Source organism: Eublepharis macularius, chromosome 2 (assembly GCF_028583425.1).
Source record: "Eublepharis macularius isolate TG4126 chromosome 2, MPM_Emac_v1.0, whole genome shotgun sequence".
Classification (NCBI taxonomy): domain Eukaryota; kingdom Metazoa; phylum Chordata; class Lepidosauria; order Squamata; family Eublepharidae; genus Eublepharis; species Eublepharis macularius.
In genome coordinates, this window is record NC_072791.1 from 22853652 (window position 1) to 22871661 (window position 18010).

At 43.7% G+C, this 18010-nt stretch overlaps 1 protein-coding gene across 1 annotated transcript; it reads left to right on the plus strand.

Annotated features, from left to right (window-relative positions):
* The first annotated feature begins 1573 nt into the window (after positions 1-1573).
* LOC129324017 (heat shock protein HSP 90-alpha-like) lies at positions 1574-17560 on the plus strand. Its single transcript, XM_054970969.1, has 10 exons — positions 1574-1663; positions 1752-2118; positions 4021-4154; positions 6706-6978; positions 7125-7287; positions 9508-9698; positions 11248-11395; positions 13671-13939; positions 16035-16368; positions 17463-17560. The coding sequence occupies exons 1-10, from the start codon at positions 1589-1591 to the stop codon at positions 17558-17560; spliced, it is 2052 nt and encodes a 683-aa protein (XP_054826944.1). The 5' UTR covers positions 1574-1588.
* The last annotated feature ends 450 nt before the right edge of the window (positions 17561-18010 follow it).

The following is an 18010-nucleotide window of genomic DNA, read 5'->3' on the forward strand; positions in this document are numbered from 1 at the left end:
CAGGGGGGGGGGGAATGCATGGTAGCATGTTTGCTGAAATTTTGCTTTCTGTGTAATGCAAGACTTTCCTTCGGATTGTGCATTTAACAAACTCTGCCAAGAAGAGGCTTCAAAGGTATTAGATTTGGTAGGGACTGAGCAGCGGAGAGATAATGAAATCCTTAGTAGCTTGATCCTAGCAGCGGTAATTTCAAATGATTTTTATGAGGGCCAGGAGAACAAGCTTAGGAGAAAGCTACAAGTGGGGAGAAAACACACCCAGATAAACCAAATTTGCATGGCAGGATTTTAGTCCTGTGGCATCTTATACACCAACAAGATTTTCAGAGGATGAGCTTTCAAGAGTCAGAGCTCCTTGAAAATCTTGTTGCCCTTTAAGGTGCCACTGGACTAAAATCCTGTTGTTTTACTGCAGACGGACATGGCTACCCACCTAACCAAACTCATATGGTATACTAGACGATGGTATTAGGCACCCACCCCTGATAGGAAAATAATCTAGAGTCTTCAGTTTAGGCTTTTGTCTAGTCACTTTCTGGTTAGAGATCCTCCTGCTTTGTATTACAACTATTGCTTGCAGAGGACCGTGATCAATGTAGTAAACTGGAGTTTTTTGATAAAATGTGAAGGACTAAGAGCCAAGCTACAAGTGATGAATGACACTTGAACGGCAAGTGGAGGGCAAGTGAACAGGGAGGAATACACTTGCCGTTCAAGTGTCATTCATCACTTGTAGTTTGGCCCTCAGTCAATATAGTGGTTAGAATAACCTATAGCTGGGAGAATAGTATTCAAATAATCAATTGCTGTGAAACTTACTGAGTAACAATGGGGCCAGTTTAAGGTTGCCAGCTCCAGGTTGAGAAATTCCTGGAGATTTGGGGGTGGGGCCTCTAGAAGGCACAGTTTGGGGAGGGAGGAACCTCAGTGGTGTATAAGGACATCGAGTCCACCCTCCAAAGCAGCCGTTTTCTTCAGCGGAACTGATCTCTCTTGGTTGGAGATCAGTTGTAATTCCAGGAGATCTCCAGCCACCACCTGGAGGCTGGCACCCCTAGTTCCAATGTGGCATAACTTGCGTCATAGGATGGCTTGTGACTTATACATAATAGTTCAGACCAAGAATTTCAGGAAAAATTGAAAGCTTCTTTTTTTAATATGTAGCTGTACATTAAGTAGAATTAAATATAATTTTAATATTAAAATAGATCAATTGTTAAGTTAAAGAGTTAAATTAGTAAGCTAATATGTTGACCACAATAAGGTTGAATATAATGTGGAATATAAAATAGCATTGTCAAGTATTTTAAGTATGTACAGGGATGAAAAGGAGAAATATGTAGTTCCACTACTCTGGTTTATATTTTGTTTTTCTCTCTTATATATTGTTTGCCGTTTAAAAATAAAAAATCCCTAAAGAGTTTCATCCATGAAAGATCTTAGAATGAAGTAACTTGAGTAATTTGCAATGGCATGTGAGAAACTGATGGATATTTTTCCCTCCCTTAGACTGGTGTAAAAGATGCCTTCTTCCTTGGCAGGAGATGCGGTGGAGGTCTTTGCCTTTCAGGCAGAAATAGCTCAGTTGATGTCACTGATTATCAACACGTTTTATTCCAATAAGGAAATCTTTCTCCGAGAGCTGATTTCCAATGCATCAGATGTAAGTAAACCTTGTCCAAAAGGGCTATTTTTTTTTACTTCCACCACAGTCTCCTTTGTACTAAAAGGCCTACTTTGTGCCTTAACAGGCTTTGGATAAAATCCGGTATGAGAGCTTGACTGACCCAAGTAAACTGGATTCTGGAAAGGCTCTGAAGATCAGCATTATTCCTGATGTCCATGATCATACCTTGACTATCGTAGATACAGGCATCGGGATGACCAAAGTCGACCTGGTAAACCATCTGGGGACTATTGCCAGGTCTGGCACCAAAGCCTTCATGGAAGCCTTGCAGGCCGGTGCAGATATCTCTATGATTGGTCAGTTCGGTGTTGGCTTCTATTCTGCCTATTTGGTTGCTGAGAAAGTGACGGTGATCACCAAGCACAACGATGACGAGCAGTACGCCTGGGAATCTTCAGCTGGGGGCACCTTCACTGTCAGACTGGACAAGGGTAAAGGGCTGGGGTTTTTTTAAAGACAAATAAGAATATAAAAGCCATAAATGGTCTATTCAGTCCAGCATCCTGTTGCCAACGGTGGCCAGCTGGCCTCTTTCAGGAAGCCCACCAGCAGGGGTCATTTCGTAGAAAAAGAGCTGGAGGAACTCATTAGCACAACTCATGAGCATATCTCATTAGCATATGCCACGCCCCTTGCCACCACCAGAAATGTGTCATTAGCGCAACTCATTTGCATATGCCACACCCCCTGACATCACCTATCCTGGCTGTTTTGGACCCAATCCTGGCCATTCAGGGCCGAAATTGGCCTCAAAATGGCAAAAAGAGGCTGAAAATGGCCGATAAGGGGCCCAAAGTGGTCAGGATTGGGCCGCTGCTGAGTGGAAGAGTGATCCACCACCCGTCAGAGGCCCAATCGGGGCTGTTTTGGCCCCAATCCAGGACGAAACAGGCCCCAAATGGCTGAGAGTCAGGTGGGCGGGGCCACCTGACATGTGACCTCTTTGGGGAACTACCGGAACTGTGTTCCCGCACGTTCCCCCTCGAAATGAGCCCTGCCCACAAGTAGCCTATCAAGGTAACAGACCTTTTCGAGGATAAGGTGGCCTCCCAGCATCTGGTATTAGATGGAGGTTCTACTTAGCCTCCTATAGCTGCTTTCATCGTGCTCCTCAACCATATTAGTGTCAGACTGAGAGAATATCTGAGCTTGTTGCCCCTCCCCCTTTCAATGAATCACCTATATTTTGAGGAGCTTCCCCTCTCTTAAAAACTAAATGAGCTCCTGTTTGTTATCTTGGATGACAACTCAGCTGGTTTGACTCTTTGAACCAAATCCAGGGTTTTCTCCTCCACACTCCTAAGTTGGTTGCATGGCCAGTTGTTTTGATTGATGTCTGTGCCTTGAATTTAGAATTTTTGTCTATTCTGACCCACATGCGCGCTTGAGTCTCGGTAAGAAAGGCAGGCTATAGATAAATAAATTAGTTAATATGAGATAGCTGAAGTTTTCCCATCAGTACACCCTTCTGCTACAGCAAGAGCATATGTGCACTATACATGATGAAAGTCATGAAAAAAATCTGCATATGGAAGGGCTGGAAATGCATAATAAATGTCTGTTTATCCTGCTCTGAGCCAAAAGATTGGCTCTGAAAGCTGCTCACAGGAGTCAAACCTAATACTAATAAATTGGGGAAGGTCATTCTCAGCACAATGGAGACAGCCAGGGTTTTTTTTCAGCAGGAATGCGGTGGAACGGAGTTCCGGCAACTCTTGAAAATGGTCACATGGCTGGTGGCCCCGCCCCCTGATCTCCAGACAGAGGGGAGTTTAGATTGCCCTCTGCGCCACTGAGCAGCACGGAGGGCAATCTACACTCCCCTCTGTCTGGAGATCAGGGGGCGGGGCCACCGGTCATGTGACCATTTTCGCTGAGGGCAATTTAAACTTTTAAAAATTCCCCCCTTGTTCCAGCTGACCCAAAGTGATGTCATTGTGTGATCTTGAGTTCCACCACCTCTTTTCCCAGAAAAAAAAGCCCTGGAGACGGCTACACCTGGCTGCTTTCTGCTCTTCCTATGGGGCAGCTGAAGGAAGGGGGGCTGTCAGTTGCGTTCCAGGTTCTCTTCTTAAAGTGTGCAGGTATCTGTTAAAACTAGCTGTTAAATGCTCCCATGAGTTTGCTGTACATCCCAGTAGAAGAAACTGTGTTTCCTGGGAAGATAGCTAACATTGTCTAACATGTTCCATTCTCCAAACAATAATTCGTATGTACTTAAGACTTTTCCCTCTATTCTTCATGGCATAAAGGGATGTGTAACTGTCTTGGTAACTAGGCTTTTAAGGCTAGTCTTATACAGGCTTCAACTAGTATCTTTGTTTGTTAACCAGGTGAGCCTCTTGGCCGTGGTACAAAAGTGATTCTGTTTCTGAAGGAAGACCAGTTGGAGTACTTGGAGGATGTACGACTCAAGGAGGTAGTCCATAAGCATTCCCAGTTTATTGGCTATCCAATAACACTGTTTGTAAGTATTCTTCTCATGAAATAATCAAGCATAAATATCCAAGGTGTAGGGATGGATGTACATAATGTATAAAGTGAATTTGGTACTTGAAACTTTGAGAGTCTTTCTACATGAGACATTTGACACATGAAGAACGTGTCAGGAAATGCAATGTTAGCTGGGAAAAGTAGTTTAAAAAGACAGAGGTGGTGGCAGGGCAAAGGTTTTGCTATACACTGGAGCTGTATGAAGGGGCGGTGAAATGCCAGAAGGGAAATTTCAGCCCGTTATAACCTCTCCAGGTCCAAGCCCTGCTTTGGAAGGCAGCTCCAGCCCATTTCCATTCCTCCCTGCTCTCTGGTTGCAATCCCACACAGTTTTAGACTGGAGAGGTGAAATTGACAGAGCCTTCCCAGAGGTGAAGATGAAATTAACAAACCCTCTGAGGAGCAACCTCCGCTGGCTCTGTCTTTTTAAACTCTGCTTCCCGGCTAACATTGTATCTCCCTACATTTGACGAACATGCGCCAGGCGTCTTGTGTACAGAGACTCTTAGTACCTCTTATGAGTCACCCTGGTTCCCCAAGGTCTGGGGAATTAGACTTGTACCAAATATTTTCTTCTAGGCTGTTCAGCCGCTGTCCACTGCATCAAGTGCTTCCAGATGAAAACTGCTCTACATAATTTTCAGTCTGAGACTTGGTACTGAACATCCTGGTTGATCTTTGGCAGGAGATGAGTGGGGGGAATATGATCCTCTCTCCTGCCTTTTGATACCATCAACCATATACTTCTGAACCAATTGAGAGAATAGTGTGAGAAGCACTGAATTATGATGGTTTGACTCCTATCTTGGTGAGAGTCCAGAGTTATTGCTACAGAGATTGTTGTTCTCCCATGTGTGGGTCCCCATCTTGGCTTTAATATCTTCACATCCCTCTGGCTCAACAGTTACAAAACAGACAGATCTCTGAATAAGTCTCAAATGTTAAGAGCAGTTTTGGGTTGTGCTCATTTCAGCTGAGCCCATGGCATTCATAGGTTTTCTGCTTCTGTGTATGTGAAGGCTTCTTTTACTCACTATAGCTAGTAGCCATTAATGGACTTATCCTTCAGGAATCTGTCTAACTCCTTGTTAAAATCTTCTGTGCTTATGGCCATCACTATGCCCACTGGCATTGAGTTCCACAGTTCAATTATTAAGAAGTATTTCCTTTTGTCTGTCCTGAACGTGTTGTCCCAAATTCTAGTGTTAGGTGTTCTAGCTGTTCTATTATTCTGCTGTTATGGGAGAAGGAGCAAAAACTCTGCCTATCCCCGTTTCCTGTCTCATGCATAATTTTATACCTCTGTCATTTCCCCCCTAGTGACTCTTTTCTAGACTGAAAAGTTCTCAGATTCTCCAAGTGTTCTCCAAGTAACACTGGATGAAGACAGTTGATTCTTCCCCCACCCTTTCTAGCACCCCACCTCTAGTCCAAATTCAACCCCCTCATGATGATCTTTAAATGTTCAAGAATATGTTGAGAGATGGAATGATGGCTCACCCATGTACCATGCATACTGATTCTTACGGTGAGAGGAGAACTTTGCTCTGTTCTCCCTGGGAAAACAAATCCAAGTTTGTGTGCATGCATGCCTCCCCAATAGTGTGCATAGTTCTTGTAATCTCCTTGGGGCAGGATGCTGCAACTGGAACTTTATGATTGCTCCTATGCATGAGTTGTCAGATACACAAACCAAGAGATTTCAGGAAGGCTTGAGTCACAATGAACTCTAGTTTCCAGCCATGTGGCTTCAGTTTCTTTTGCTAGAGAACCTTTAGAGGCAGGGGCGGTGGGCCTATTGAGGCCAGGTAGGCGGTGGCCGCAGGCGCGGGGTGCTGGAGGGAGCGCTGGAGGAGGCTCGGCGGGCGGGAGCGCGCGCCACAAAGCACCAGCCTCCTATCCCTTCCACCCCGCGCCGCTGCCACCACCAGCACAAGCTCCTGGCCAGGCGCAGCCACCGCGGGCAGGCATCTGTGGCGGCGCAGGCAACCAAGCGGGAGAGCTCGGAGGCCGCCCGCCGCAGCAATCGGGCTGGCGGTGGCGCATGTGCTCCCGTGATAACATCATGCGTGACGTCATCATGCAGGCCGGTGCGCGCGCACGCGCTCGTGCGCACGTGGGGGCGCCCAGCCGGCCGGCCGCGAGCAAGGTAAACCCTTGCTCCGCCCCTGTTTAGAGGCATGCCTCAAAGTAACAGGAAAATACTGCTTAGCAAATACACACAAACAGTACCAACCCTGGCTCTGTTCTCAGCTCCAATCTTGCAAATTGATTAGTGGAACTACTTCTCCAAGAAAATGGTTGGAAGTTCAAGAACACAGCCTTGCTAAGTTTTCACATGATTTTTTTAGTAGAAAAGTGGTGTGGGGGCTGGCTGTTTTGGGTATGTAATTATATTTAATTTCAAAATCTAGTAGTGGAAAACAACCTCTCTGCATGTGACAAGGAAGAAAATAATCTAGCCAGCAAAGAGTTGTTCTCTTGATGTATTTATGTGTATCTTCTCCATATAAATGTTCCTCCAGGTAGAATATGAGCATCAGAAAGAACTGAGTGATGAGGAAGAAGAGGAATATTCTGGAGACAAGCCAAAGGTTGGAGATACTGGCTCTGAGAAAGAAAAGAGAAAAGGTGACCAGCAGAAAAAGAGAACAATCAAGGAGAGAGTTATTGTTCCAGAGGAACTCAACAAGACCAAGCCAATTTGGACCAGGAACCCAGACGACATTACTAATGAGGAATACGGCGAATTCTACAAGAGCCTGACCAATGACTGGGAAGACCACCTGGCCGTAAAAGTAAGGGAGCTGCTAATTTACCTGATTTCTACTCAACCATTACTTGGTCATCTGTATGAATCATGTGACCAAGTAATGAGGAAAAATGGCCTCTTCAGAAGCCCGTAAGACCCACTTCTGACAAAGCTCTGGTTCTCTTCCCGCAGCACTTTGCAGTGGAAGGACAGCTGGAGTTCAGAGCTCTTCTGTACATCCCGAGACGCGCCCCTCTCGATCTCTTTGAAAACAGGAAGAGGAAGAACATCAAACTCTACGTGCGCAGGGTCTTCATCATGGAAGACTGTGAAGTCCTTGTGCCTGAGTATCTGAGTAAGCTGTGCTCCTGGGCCTTTGGGGAGAGGGCAGGGTGGGTCTCTTGCCTACTTGGCCATTCCTGTGTTAATTCTACTTGTCCAACGCTCTTGATCAAATCTTCCCGGAAGGCCATTTTTCACTGACCTTTGTGTGATGCTTGGGGTATCTGTGAACGTAAACGCAGCTATGGCCTGCTGCTAGCATTGTCCGCCGATTAAGAGGAGGCCGGGCTGTTCTCTGCAATATCTAATGATTTGTGGATACATCTCAACAAACCATATTTATTAGATTCTGCTCTGTACTATTTCATTTGTGCCCTGCTTTTCTTTCCAAGTGGGACCCTAAAGCCGCTTACAAATTCTCCTCGATTCCATTTTATCCTCGCATTCTCTTGAGGTATGCTAGGCTAAATATGTGAGACAAGTCCAAGGGTCATCCAGCAAGCTTCCATGGGAGACCAGGGATTTGAATCTGGATCTCCCAGGTCCACGACTAACATTGTAACCACTATGCTATGCTGGTAAAGAGGCTTCTGGCATGCTCTAGTCTGAAAGATCCAGGGCTTTTTTTTCAGCAGGAATGCAGTGGAACGGAGTTCCGGCACCTCTTGAAAATGGTCACATGGCCAGTGGCCCCGCCCCCTGATCACCAGACAGAGGGGAGTTTAGAGTCTAAACTCCCCTCTGTCTGGAGATCAGGGGGCGGGGCCACTGGCCATGTGACCATTTTCACTGAGGGCAATTTAAACTTTAAAAAACTCTCCCTTTGTTCCAGCTGACCCAAAGTGACATCATTGTGTGGTCCTGAGTTCCATTACTGAGTTCCACCACCTCTTTTCCCAGGAAAAAAACCTGGAAAGATCCGTATAGTTTCTAACTTTCATATGAAGTTTCTACATGAACTCAAATGCACTTCTCAACTTTTAACATATCTAGAGGTGTTCAAGTATTGGTCTCTATATTCTGCTTGATGGAGAAGAAGCAACATGCAGCGTGTTGGGGAAGAGGAGTTGGATCCTGTGATGTGCAAAGACCTTGCTTGGTGCTGATGGAGCAACAGGCTTGACAGACTGCCAAAACTGCCCTCCTAAACATTCCATGGCATGCAGTGTTTAAAAGTTTGGTCAATAACACAGATAGCAGTGCTATCGTTGCTGCACTTGAATCTGATTTGTAGCAACATGTATTGGCTAGGACGATATCTTAAAATCCTGCTTTAAAGATACACTTCTCTCTCAGAACAATAAAGGAATACTTAATGCCCCCCACCCCAAATTTCAGCATTTCTTCCCAGATTGATGTATGGAGGGGAGGAGTTACTTTCCCAAACTCTCTTCTTTTTCAAATTGGGTCTTGACATATACTCATCACCACTGATGTAATGCATACTAGCCAATAAGCATCTGTAATTACTACATATGCCCTGACCTGGATAGCCCAGGTGAGCCTGATCTCATCAGATCTCAAAAGCTAAGCAGGGACAGCCTTGGTTGGTAATTGGATGGGAGACCTCTAATGAAGACCAGGGTTACAGAGGCAGGCATTGGCAAACCACCTCTGTTAATCTCTTGCCATGTAAACCCTGCCAGGGGTTGCTATAAGTCAGCTATGACTTGAAGGCACTCTCCACCAATTACTGTGTACAAACCTATGGAAGGGTAATCTGCACATCCAAGAGCTAGGTTTAAGTTTTAAGATTTATAGAGCTATATACAGAACTGGCAAAACCACTCATTTGTGTCCCATTAAGGTATATCTTGGAAAACCATGGCTCTAAATACACCTTACAAGTCTATTTATATAAACCTTGAGACTACAAAGGAAATAAATGGGTGGAATGTTCCTCATGCTCCTACAAAAACTGTATGCTCTGAACCTTACTGCCCAGTTGTTTGCATTGGACACTAACCATTGTTGCAACACAGGAGTCTTTCTGTAGCTGATCAATCACAATTTATTAACAGTTGTAGTAATTCTGGTAGAAAGTGCCATCAAGTTGTAGCCAACTTACAGCAATGCCTGCTAATTTTTTCAAGGCAAGAGACTAACAGAGGTGGCTTATTGCCTGCCTCTGCATAGCAACCCTGGTCTTCCTTGGAGGTCTCTCATCCAATTACTAAGGCTAACCCTGCTTAGCTTCTGAGATCTGACAAGATTGGGCTTGCCTGGGTTTATCCAGGTCAAGGCGCGGTATCTCTATCCCCATTCAGTGGAAGCCCTGTCACTTTTCTTGTAGACTTCATGCGGGGTGTGGTGGATTCAGAAGACCTGCCTCTCAATATTTCCCGTGAAATGTTACAGCAGACCAAGATTCTGAAAGCCATCAGGAAGAACCTGGTGAAGAAATGCCTGGAGCTCTTTGCTGAGCTGGCAGAAGATAAAGAGAGCTACACGGTTTTCTATGAGCAGTTTTCCAAAAATATAAAGGTAAATGTTCTCTAGTCTTCCTGGCACTGTGTGAGCTATGTAGTCCAATCCCCTGTTCAGTGCAAGAAATCCAAAGGTGGATAACTGTTGAGTCTTTGTTTGGGCCTCCGGCCAGATGATAATTACATGATCTAAGCATAATAGCTAAAGCATAATGTGGCCATTATATCTTTGTAATAAGCAATTTTTATTTTATTGATAAATTTAAAATACCATTAAAAATGGGGGGTGGGGAGAAAAGAGAAATAAACAGACATAAAAGGTAAAGGTAGTCCCCTGTGCAAGCACCGAGTCATTACTGACCCATGCGGGGAGGTTGCATCACAGCATTTTCTTGGTAGACTTTTTGTTATGGGGTGGCTTGCCATTGCCTTCCTCAGTCATCTGCACTTTACCCCCAGGAAACTGGGTACTCATTTTACCGACCTCGGAAGGATGGAAGGCTGAGTCAACCTTGAGCTGGACACCTGAACCCAGCTTCCGCCAGAATCGAACTCAGGTCATGAGCAGAGCTTGGGGTGCAGTACTGCAGCTTTCCACTCTGCACCACAGGGACATAAAGAGAATAAAAAGGAAAAGAGAACATAAACTAGAGAGAAATGATACATATATATGAAACCATTTCAATTTTCTCTACAACACCAATAATAGCCTTACAAACATTATACTAATAGTCCAAATACCTCAACAATTTACCTTTTCTATATTTACCCCCCCTCCCCCATTTATTTAATTTCCCTTGGTTTTATCTTCTTAGAAATTTCCCCTAGTTTTTTCTTCCAGGCTATTTTTATATAACAATAACCAGAGAGAACCACCCTGCCAGGGCTAAACGAACCTTGCCACATTACCCTTAAGCAATCTCACTTAAAGCAATTAAACAACAACAAATATAGGGAATTTTTATTTTTTATTATCAGTAATAAAGTGCAACGTGCTCTAAGTGCTAATGTGTTGTCGTATAAATAACAACATCATATTCAATAACCTGATTCCTGCATTGTACAAAAACTAAGTATGTAATATTACAAAACTTAAGAATATTATTAACCACCCAACTTGGCCGTAGAACATCCCTTGTGGGACCATTCCCATTTAAGTATTGCCTGTCGCACATAGACGTTGACGGAGGCTTCCTCTCCAAATGCTGTTTGGAGTATTGTATCTAGACTCCTTTAAGTAGTAGCAGTGTATTTTGTGAGATGAATCTTCACGAGACTGTGTACATCCACAGTAAGTAAGTATCTTTTATCTAAATTGACAGCCCAATTGCATAACGCATGCTTTTCTGCCAACAGGTACGACCAGGAGACGCGAACGCCCACCACTGCCCCTCTTGACGTTGAAATCCTTGCCAGCTGTACCTGTTATACCATTGGGCGGGACCATGGTGGGTGTTCGCTTCTCCCGGCCATACCTGTCGGTGGCTGGGTTCAGTGAGGAAGGGGGTATAAGAACCCAAGGATCCTCCAGATTCTCTCTGATAGTAGAAACCATCCTTTGCATGGTCAGATGTTAATGACGAACTGTAACTGCCCTTGTGTTTCAGCTTGGCCTACACAATGACACCCAGAACCACCAGAAACTGACAGAGTTGTTGAGATACTACACTTCTGCTTCCATGGATGAGATGGTGTCCCTGAAAGATTACTGTGAACGGATGAAAGAGAGTCAGAAATTAATATATTACCTTGCTGGTAATCTTTAACTTCCTGAAAATATCTTTACTTTAAAAGTCCTGCTTGTAATTTGTCAGAATAACTGGCTAATGAGCTTTTTAGCTCATTATCCAGGATATTTTTGGCAGGCTGTGCTTGCTATTTACCTTCATTCTGCAGAGATCAGTACTAGTGCCTCTCCCCCCTCCTCCCACCCCCCACCCATATAGTCATTTTCCCAGGCTCATTACTTGCAAGTGATTTTTGATAAATAAATCATTATGTAGGCCCCAGAAACCTAATTAAAGGATTCCCTGTTTGGGCCATTAGCAGAGTCTATCGTTAGTCATAGGAAACATGATTATAGGTGGTTGTGAGCTGGTTCTGCTGGCTGGTTTGTGTGCAGGAGAGAAAAATAATAAATCATACACTTGCTTTATGTTTAGAAAAGAAATAAGAGTTCTTTATTGCAGGAACTCCATACTCTGATAGGAAAGGAGGAGAGATAGATCCTAACTACCTGTCTAGTCTAATGATGGACATATGAATGACAGGACAAGGCCTGCATCCATGCTTCCAAGATGGATGGAGGAGAAGGAGAGAGGTGTTGTCTGGAACAATGCCAGGAAGAGAAGGAGTGAGAGGGAGGAAGTCAGGAGGAGGAAATCCTGAGAATAGCAATCTGCATATCAAAGGACAGTCAGAGCAGTAAACAGAGTGCCCTGACCTCTCTATTTTTCTAACTCTTTGGTTTGTCCCCCTCTGAAACCTAAGGAGAGGGACAGCACTGGACCTCCTCTTCCAACCATTTTTCTGTACTGCAGCCTTTAGTGATGTGTAGAAACTATCCATAATACTAGTACATGGATCATTTCTCAGTGCCAAGACAATCACACAATAGTCCCCTGCAAACAGCATTATAGTTTGGGTTCTACACCATATTTATATTGCTTGACTCCTATTTTTTCTTCATGCAGTGAGATGATGAAAATAAAATTCCAGCCACTGACAATTTTGCCAAGTTACCTTTTCCAAAATAATAACCTTATATACTGCTCTTCAGGACAACTTAATGCCACACTCAGAACCATTTACAAAGTCAGAGTCATTATTATCTCCACAAACAGACACCCTGTGAGGTGGGGTGGGGCGGGGCTGAGAAAGCTCTGAGAGAGGGGTGACTGACCCCAGGTCACCCAGCTGGCTTCAAGCGGAGGAGTGGGGGTATCAAACCCAGCTCTCCAGGTTAAAGTCCTGCTGCTCTTAACTACTACACCAAACTGGCTTTCTTTAACACTGACCTTTTTATCACTTACTGATCTTACTTCCAGAGTAGCAGCCATGTTAGTCTGTTGCTGTGTGTGTGTGTGTAAAAAAAAAAAAGCCTTTAACAACTTAAGTTTGCTAGCATAAGCTTTTGTGGGCTTCTGGAGTCCACTCATCCAATGCAAACAGAAGGTCCCTCTTGGCAAACATATGTACCTATGAGATGATAGCAGTAGCAAGGTCAATGTGAGAAGTAATTAGGCGAAACTTGAATGCATTTTTAACAGTGATTACTGATCGTGCAGTTGTGAAGACTGTCTGCTTTTAACACATTAGAAAATCTTAGGCCCTTAAACCCTCAGGAGACAAACCTGTTTAACTGAATATCGAGTACTGTTTTTGAGGTGGATGGCTTCCCTTTATCACTACTTGTTCCCAATGTGCCTAGATGCTTGACATACCCTGTGCCCATTGAGTTCTGCAAAACAATCCTACCCAGGATGTTGAGAAAGAAGCCTTGATCGCTGCCTGGGACTTTTTCCTCCCTGTTAATATCTAGTCTGAAGAATTCTAAAGACGCTTGTACAGTGTTTAGTGGGTGGTATTGCGGCTCTGGTCTTCAAAACTTTGATATGGACCAACTCAGAGTCAAGCTACAAGAGACAAATTACACGAGGAGGAGCACGTGAAGGGAGTCGTAATGTTAGCCGGGAAGCTGAGTTTTAAAAGAGATCAGAAGGCTTTGTTAATATCCTCTCTCCACAGAGCCACTCTGATCTCTGCTCAGAGTGTTTGTTAATTTCCTCTTTGCCTTGGGAAGCTCAGTCAGTTTCACCTCCCCTTTTAAGAGGCAAAGAGGAAATTAACAAACACTCTAACACTCTACTTACTGCAGCCTACTGTACCAGGGTCAGGCTGTCAGCTGTAGTGGGGTGAAAGATTGAAGTGCCAGAGGGGCCTGAAATACCTGAAAGCCTAGGGCTGGGTTAATACGGCCCTGTAATTAAGACCTCTTGTTAAAGACTCTCCCAATGTTGTTCTTTGACAGGTGAAAACCTCGAACAAGTAGCAAACTCTGTTTTTGTGGAGAAGCTCTGTAAATGTGGCTTGGAGGTAATCTACATGACGGAGCCCATTGATGAGTATTGTATGGCAAGGCTGAAAACCTTTGAAGGCAAAGCCTGCTTTTCTGTAGCTAAAGCAGGGCTGGAGCTGCCAGAGACTGAAGAGGAGAAGGCCATGCTGGAGGAGAAGAAGGCAAAGCTAGAAAACCTCTGCAAAGTCATAAAAAAGAGACTGGAATCGAGAATAGAAGAAGTAGGTGGATGGTTTTGATGCTATGCATGGCATGTTATTGACTTGTAGGGAGTGAAGCCTGCAGTTCAAACTTCAAGTGAGAGGGAGCAGGCAGTTCTGCAGGGCCTGGTATGAATATGAGCAAGCTCTACACACTGAGAAGGTTTAATAGCTGCCGGGATCGTGTATAAAATGTAGGAGAATGAATGCCCCCTGCCCCCCCAGTTATAATAGGATGGGAACACAAATTGACTTGTACTGCGGTAGCTAAATTGACTCCTCATGGAAGATTAATAAAATGAAAGCTAAATTCACCAAGCCCATACACTGCATACTAGAACAATAAACTAAAAATCTAATGTAAGCATATGGCAGGTGTCTGAAACTGACCCATTTTTTTAAAAAACAGTGTTGGACATTTTAATGCTCTTTAAAAGTTGGCGTTTTTAGTTGCTGATAAACACAAAGTGTTATGTCAGCATGGAGGGTATGTTCGACTGTTTACTTAGGTATTGCCCTCCCGATACAACTGCTGAAGTATTTTTATCATTTGATAGTACCAAAGCTCAGAAGAGCTTTTACTCTGGCAAGAAGTAATGCTCCTCCCTTGGCAGTTTTGGAGGGTAGATACAAGAAAGTACCATATGCTAACAGAACATGCATATGCCCATATGATAAAACTGAAACCATTGAACTTATGATTATAGTGTCCCATTTTTAATGAGTTGAGCGTTAGCTTAATCATCCCTCCACTTAAAAATATGGAACTACTTAATACGAGAGTGCAGGTGACATGGTTATTATCAGATACAAATGATTCCATTACTCTTTCTGTGGCAAAATATATAGGAGCAATAATTAAACATCAGAGAAATGATATTATGTAAGGTTCTTCCCATTTTAATTTTTGCTTAAGGTAATAGCCATATGAGCATAGATAGATAGATAGATAGATAGATAGATAGATAGATAGATAGATAGATAGATAGATAGATAGATAGATAGATAGATAGATAGATAGATAGATAGAGGGCTTTTTTCAGGGGGAACGCAGGGGAACAGAGTTCCAGAACCTCTTGAAAATGGTCACATGGCTGGTGGCCCCACCCCCTGATCTCCAGACAGAGGGGAGTTGAGATTGCTGAGCGGCGCGGAGGACAATCTAATCGCCCCTCTGTCTGGAGATCAGGGGGCGGGGCCACCAGCCATGTGACCATTTTCTCCGAGGACAACCCACTGAGTTTCACCACCTCTTTTCCCAGAAAAAAAGCCCTGGATGGATGGATGTGTTATGTCTTATGACCAACCTGTGTTTACAATACATGTATGCATGTAGCTCTTGTGTGTTCAAAACAAGCTTTTCAGCTGCTGTATCCAGCAGAGCTTGAAACGTGCAGGAAATCCCTCTCTGATAAGGAAATGCTTGTCACGGCATGTGGGACTCATGTCCACAAAGCGGCAGATTTGGTCTTGGTTTCTAGGGTCCTTCTATAAGGCTCTGCCCTCATAATATTTTAATAATAATAATAATAATAATAACATTCGATTTATATACCGCCCTTCAGGACAACTTAATGCCCACTCAGAGCGGTTTACAAAGTGTTATTATTACCCCACAACAATCACCCTGTGAGGTGGGTGGGGCTAAGAGAGCTCAAGAGAACTGTGACTCGCCCAAGGTCACCCAGCTGGCTTTGTGGAGGAGTGGGGAATCAAACCCAGCTCTCCAGATTAGAGTCCCGTGCTCTTAACCACTACACCAAACTGGCTTTAGAGTGCTATCAGTTGCATTGATACTTAAGGCAAGTTGCTACAGAAGTATGACTTTCATTTTCATTGCTTATTATCCTTATAAGTGTGGATAGAAATGGTCTTCTGAAGTGGGGCAAATTCAGATTTCTTGGGGTTTTAGCTCAGCAAATCTTAAGACCTGGAAGCATGAATTTCACACAGGGTTAAATCCATGAACCGAATCTTTCCCAACAAGGAAGCTGCTTGATACTTTAAAACAAAAATAACCTTAACTTAAGGGGTTCTCTGATTTCTGTCTGAACAAGTTGCTGACTAGTACTAGCTCTGTTTTCATTTCCAACTCCATTGCTAATGTGTGCTACAGGTTGCAGTGTCCAACCGACTGGTGACTTCTCCATGCTGTATTGTGACCAGTTCCTATGGCTGGACTGCCAATATGGAAAGGATTCTGAAGGCGCAAACATTAAAATACTGCAGCACAATGGATTACATGTCTACCAAAAAGCACCTGGAAATAAACCCTGATGATGCCATTATTGAGATACTGAGGCAGAAGGTGGAAACGGATGAGAACGACAGGGCTGTGAAGGACCTGGTCGTCCTTCTGTATGAGACTGCCCTCCTGTCTTCAGGCTTCACTATGGAAAATCCCCAGATACATGCTAACCGAATCTATAAAATGATCAGACTTGGTCTAGGTAAGTGAGATGTTTTTGCTTTTTCACACTGAGTTGCCACTTGCCAGTCATGTGGAAAAGGCATGCAGAAGGTCCCGGCTTTGATCTTTAGCATCTAAAAGTAAAGGAACTTGAGTAGTGGGTTTTGGGAGACTTCTTGGAGGGTGGAATCAATGCTGAGAGAGATGATTCAGTGACTGTATTCTGTGTAGCAGGATGCAAGCAGCCAACCTCTTGCAGAGTAGGAGCTGTATCCTGCCTTAAATATCTGTAGGTGCAGGGGAACGGGCAACCATCACCAAATCATTGCCAAACTCCCCCTGAAATACTGCTCCTGGGGGATGCCTCCCCTAGAATAGCTTGGGGAGGAATTGGATCTCCCGCAGGATGGGGGATTAGCAAAAATGGCCACCTTTCCTTGTGCCTACAGAAATCTAGGTGGTACCCAAGTCTAGATTTCCTTGTAAGGAAGATGCCTAGAGAATTGCATTGCCTCTACCTTGCATGTTTGTAAGTAGCTTCTTGTTGAACCATTAGTAGCAATGGAAAAGAGCAAGGGTCCAGTAGCACCCGTAAGACTAACAAAATTTGTGATAGGGTATGAGCTTTGGAGAGTCACAGCTCACTTCTTCAGATACCAGTGAGTAGCAAGTAAGTACACAAGCAGGCAATAAACAGTATCTTGTAAAGTACTTTTGCCCACAAGAACCACCTGAAATCTTCTAGCAAACTCAAGTGTTTTGGGGAAGAAACAAGCAAAGGGAACAAACTTGGTCAACTAGTTTCATGAATCCAACTTGGGTGTTAGGTTTGTCTTTTTTTTTGTCCTATCACTAGCTAACAGAATTTGTGGCTCCCTTGCCTAATATAAATTCCCAAAATGGGAGTGGCAGGGGAAACAATATCAGTACGACTGTTTATGGTAATATTAAAAATATAAGTTTGAAGTGGATATGTGATCTCAGACCATTAGTGATGCAGTACAATGCCCCAGTAAAGAAGCTAGAAGTGCACTTCAGGTACACCTAAAGTGGCAAGAATGCAGAAGCTAATCTTCTATAACCAGACTAAATGAAGGTTCAAAGATCTGTTGAGTGGCCCTATCTCTTGCACAGGTATCGATGAACCAACACAAGCATCTAGTCCTGCAGTATATAAGAAGACCGTGTCAGCTCAACATGAAGAGGCCTCAAAGATGGAAGAAGTTGATTAAAATTACTCTTCTTGATAGTTCCGACTGTTACTAAACTTCACCATACAAAGTACCAGCCTTGTAAATATGTTTTGCCTCTGCTCATCCGACTCTTGCTAGTTGGTACTAAGTAAAGCCGCTACTAGTCTTTGCCTTATGCTGCTGGGCTAATATCAATGGAGTTGGAAGCAAAGAGCTTAGCATGTTACCCTTTTGAGCTTATTTTCCTAAGAGATAAACTGGCTCAATATGGCTTTTAGCCTAATTGTAAAACAGTACTTAAAATAGTACTTACAGTCTTACCTCCATACAGGGAACAGATCAGGTATCCAATGCAAAAATATTGAGATTTTTGTATAGTTAAGGTTAAGTAATGTAACTAGAAGCATCTGGCTACAGAAATAAAATGCATATCAAACAGTCTCCACTTGATAATTATCATCAGATTGAAATTTACGGGCTATTTGCTCT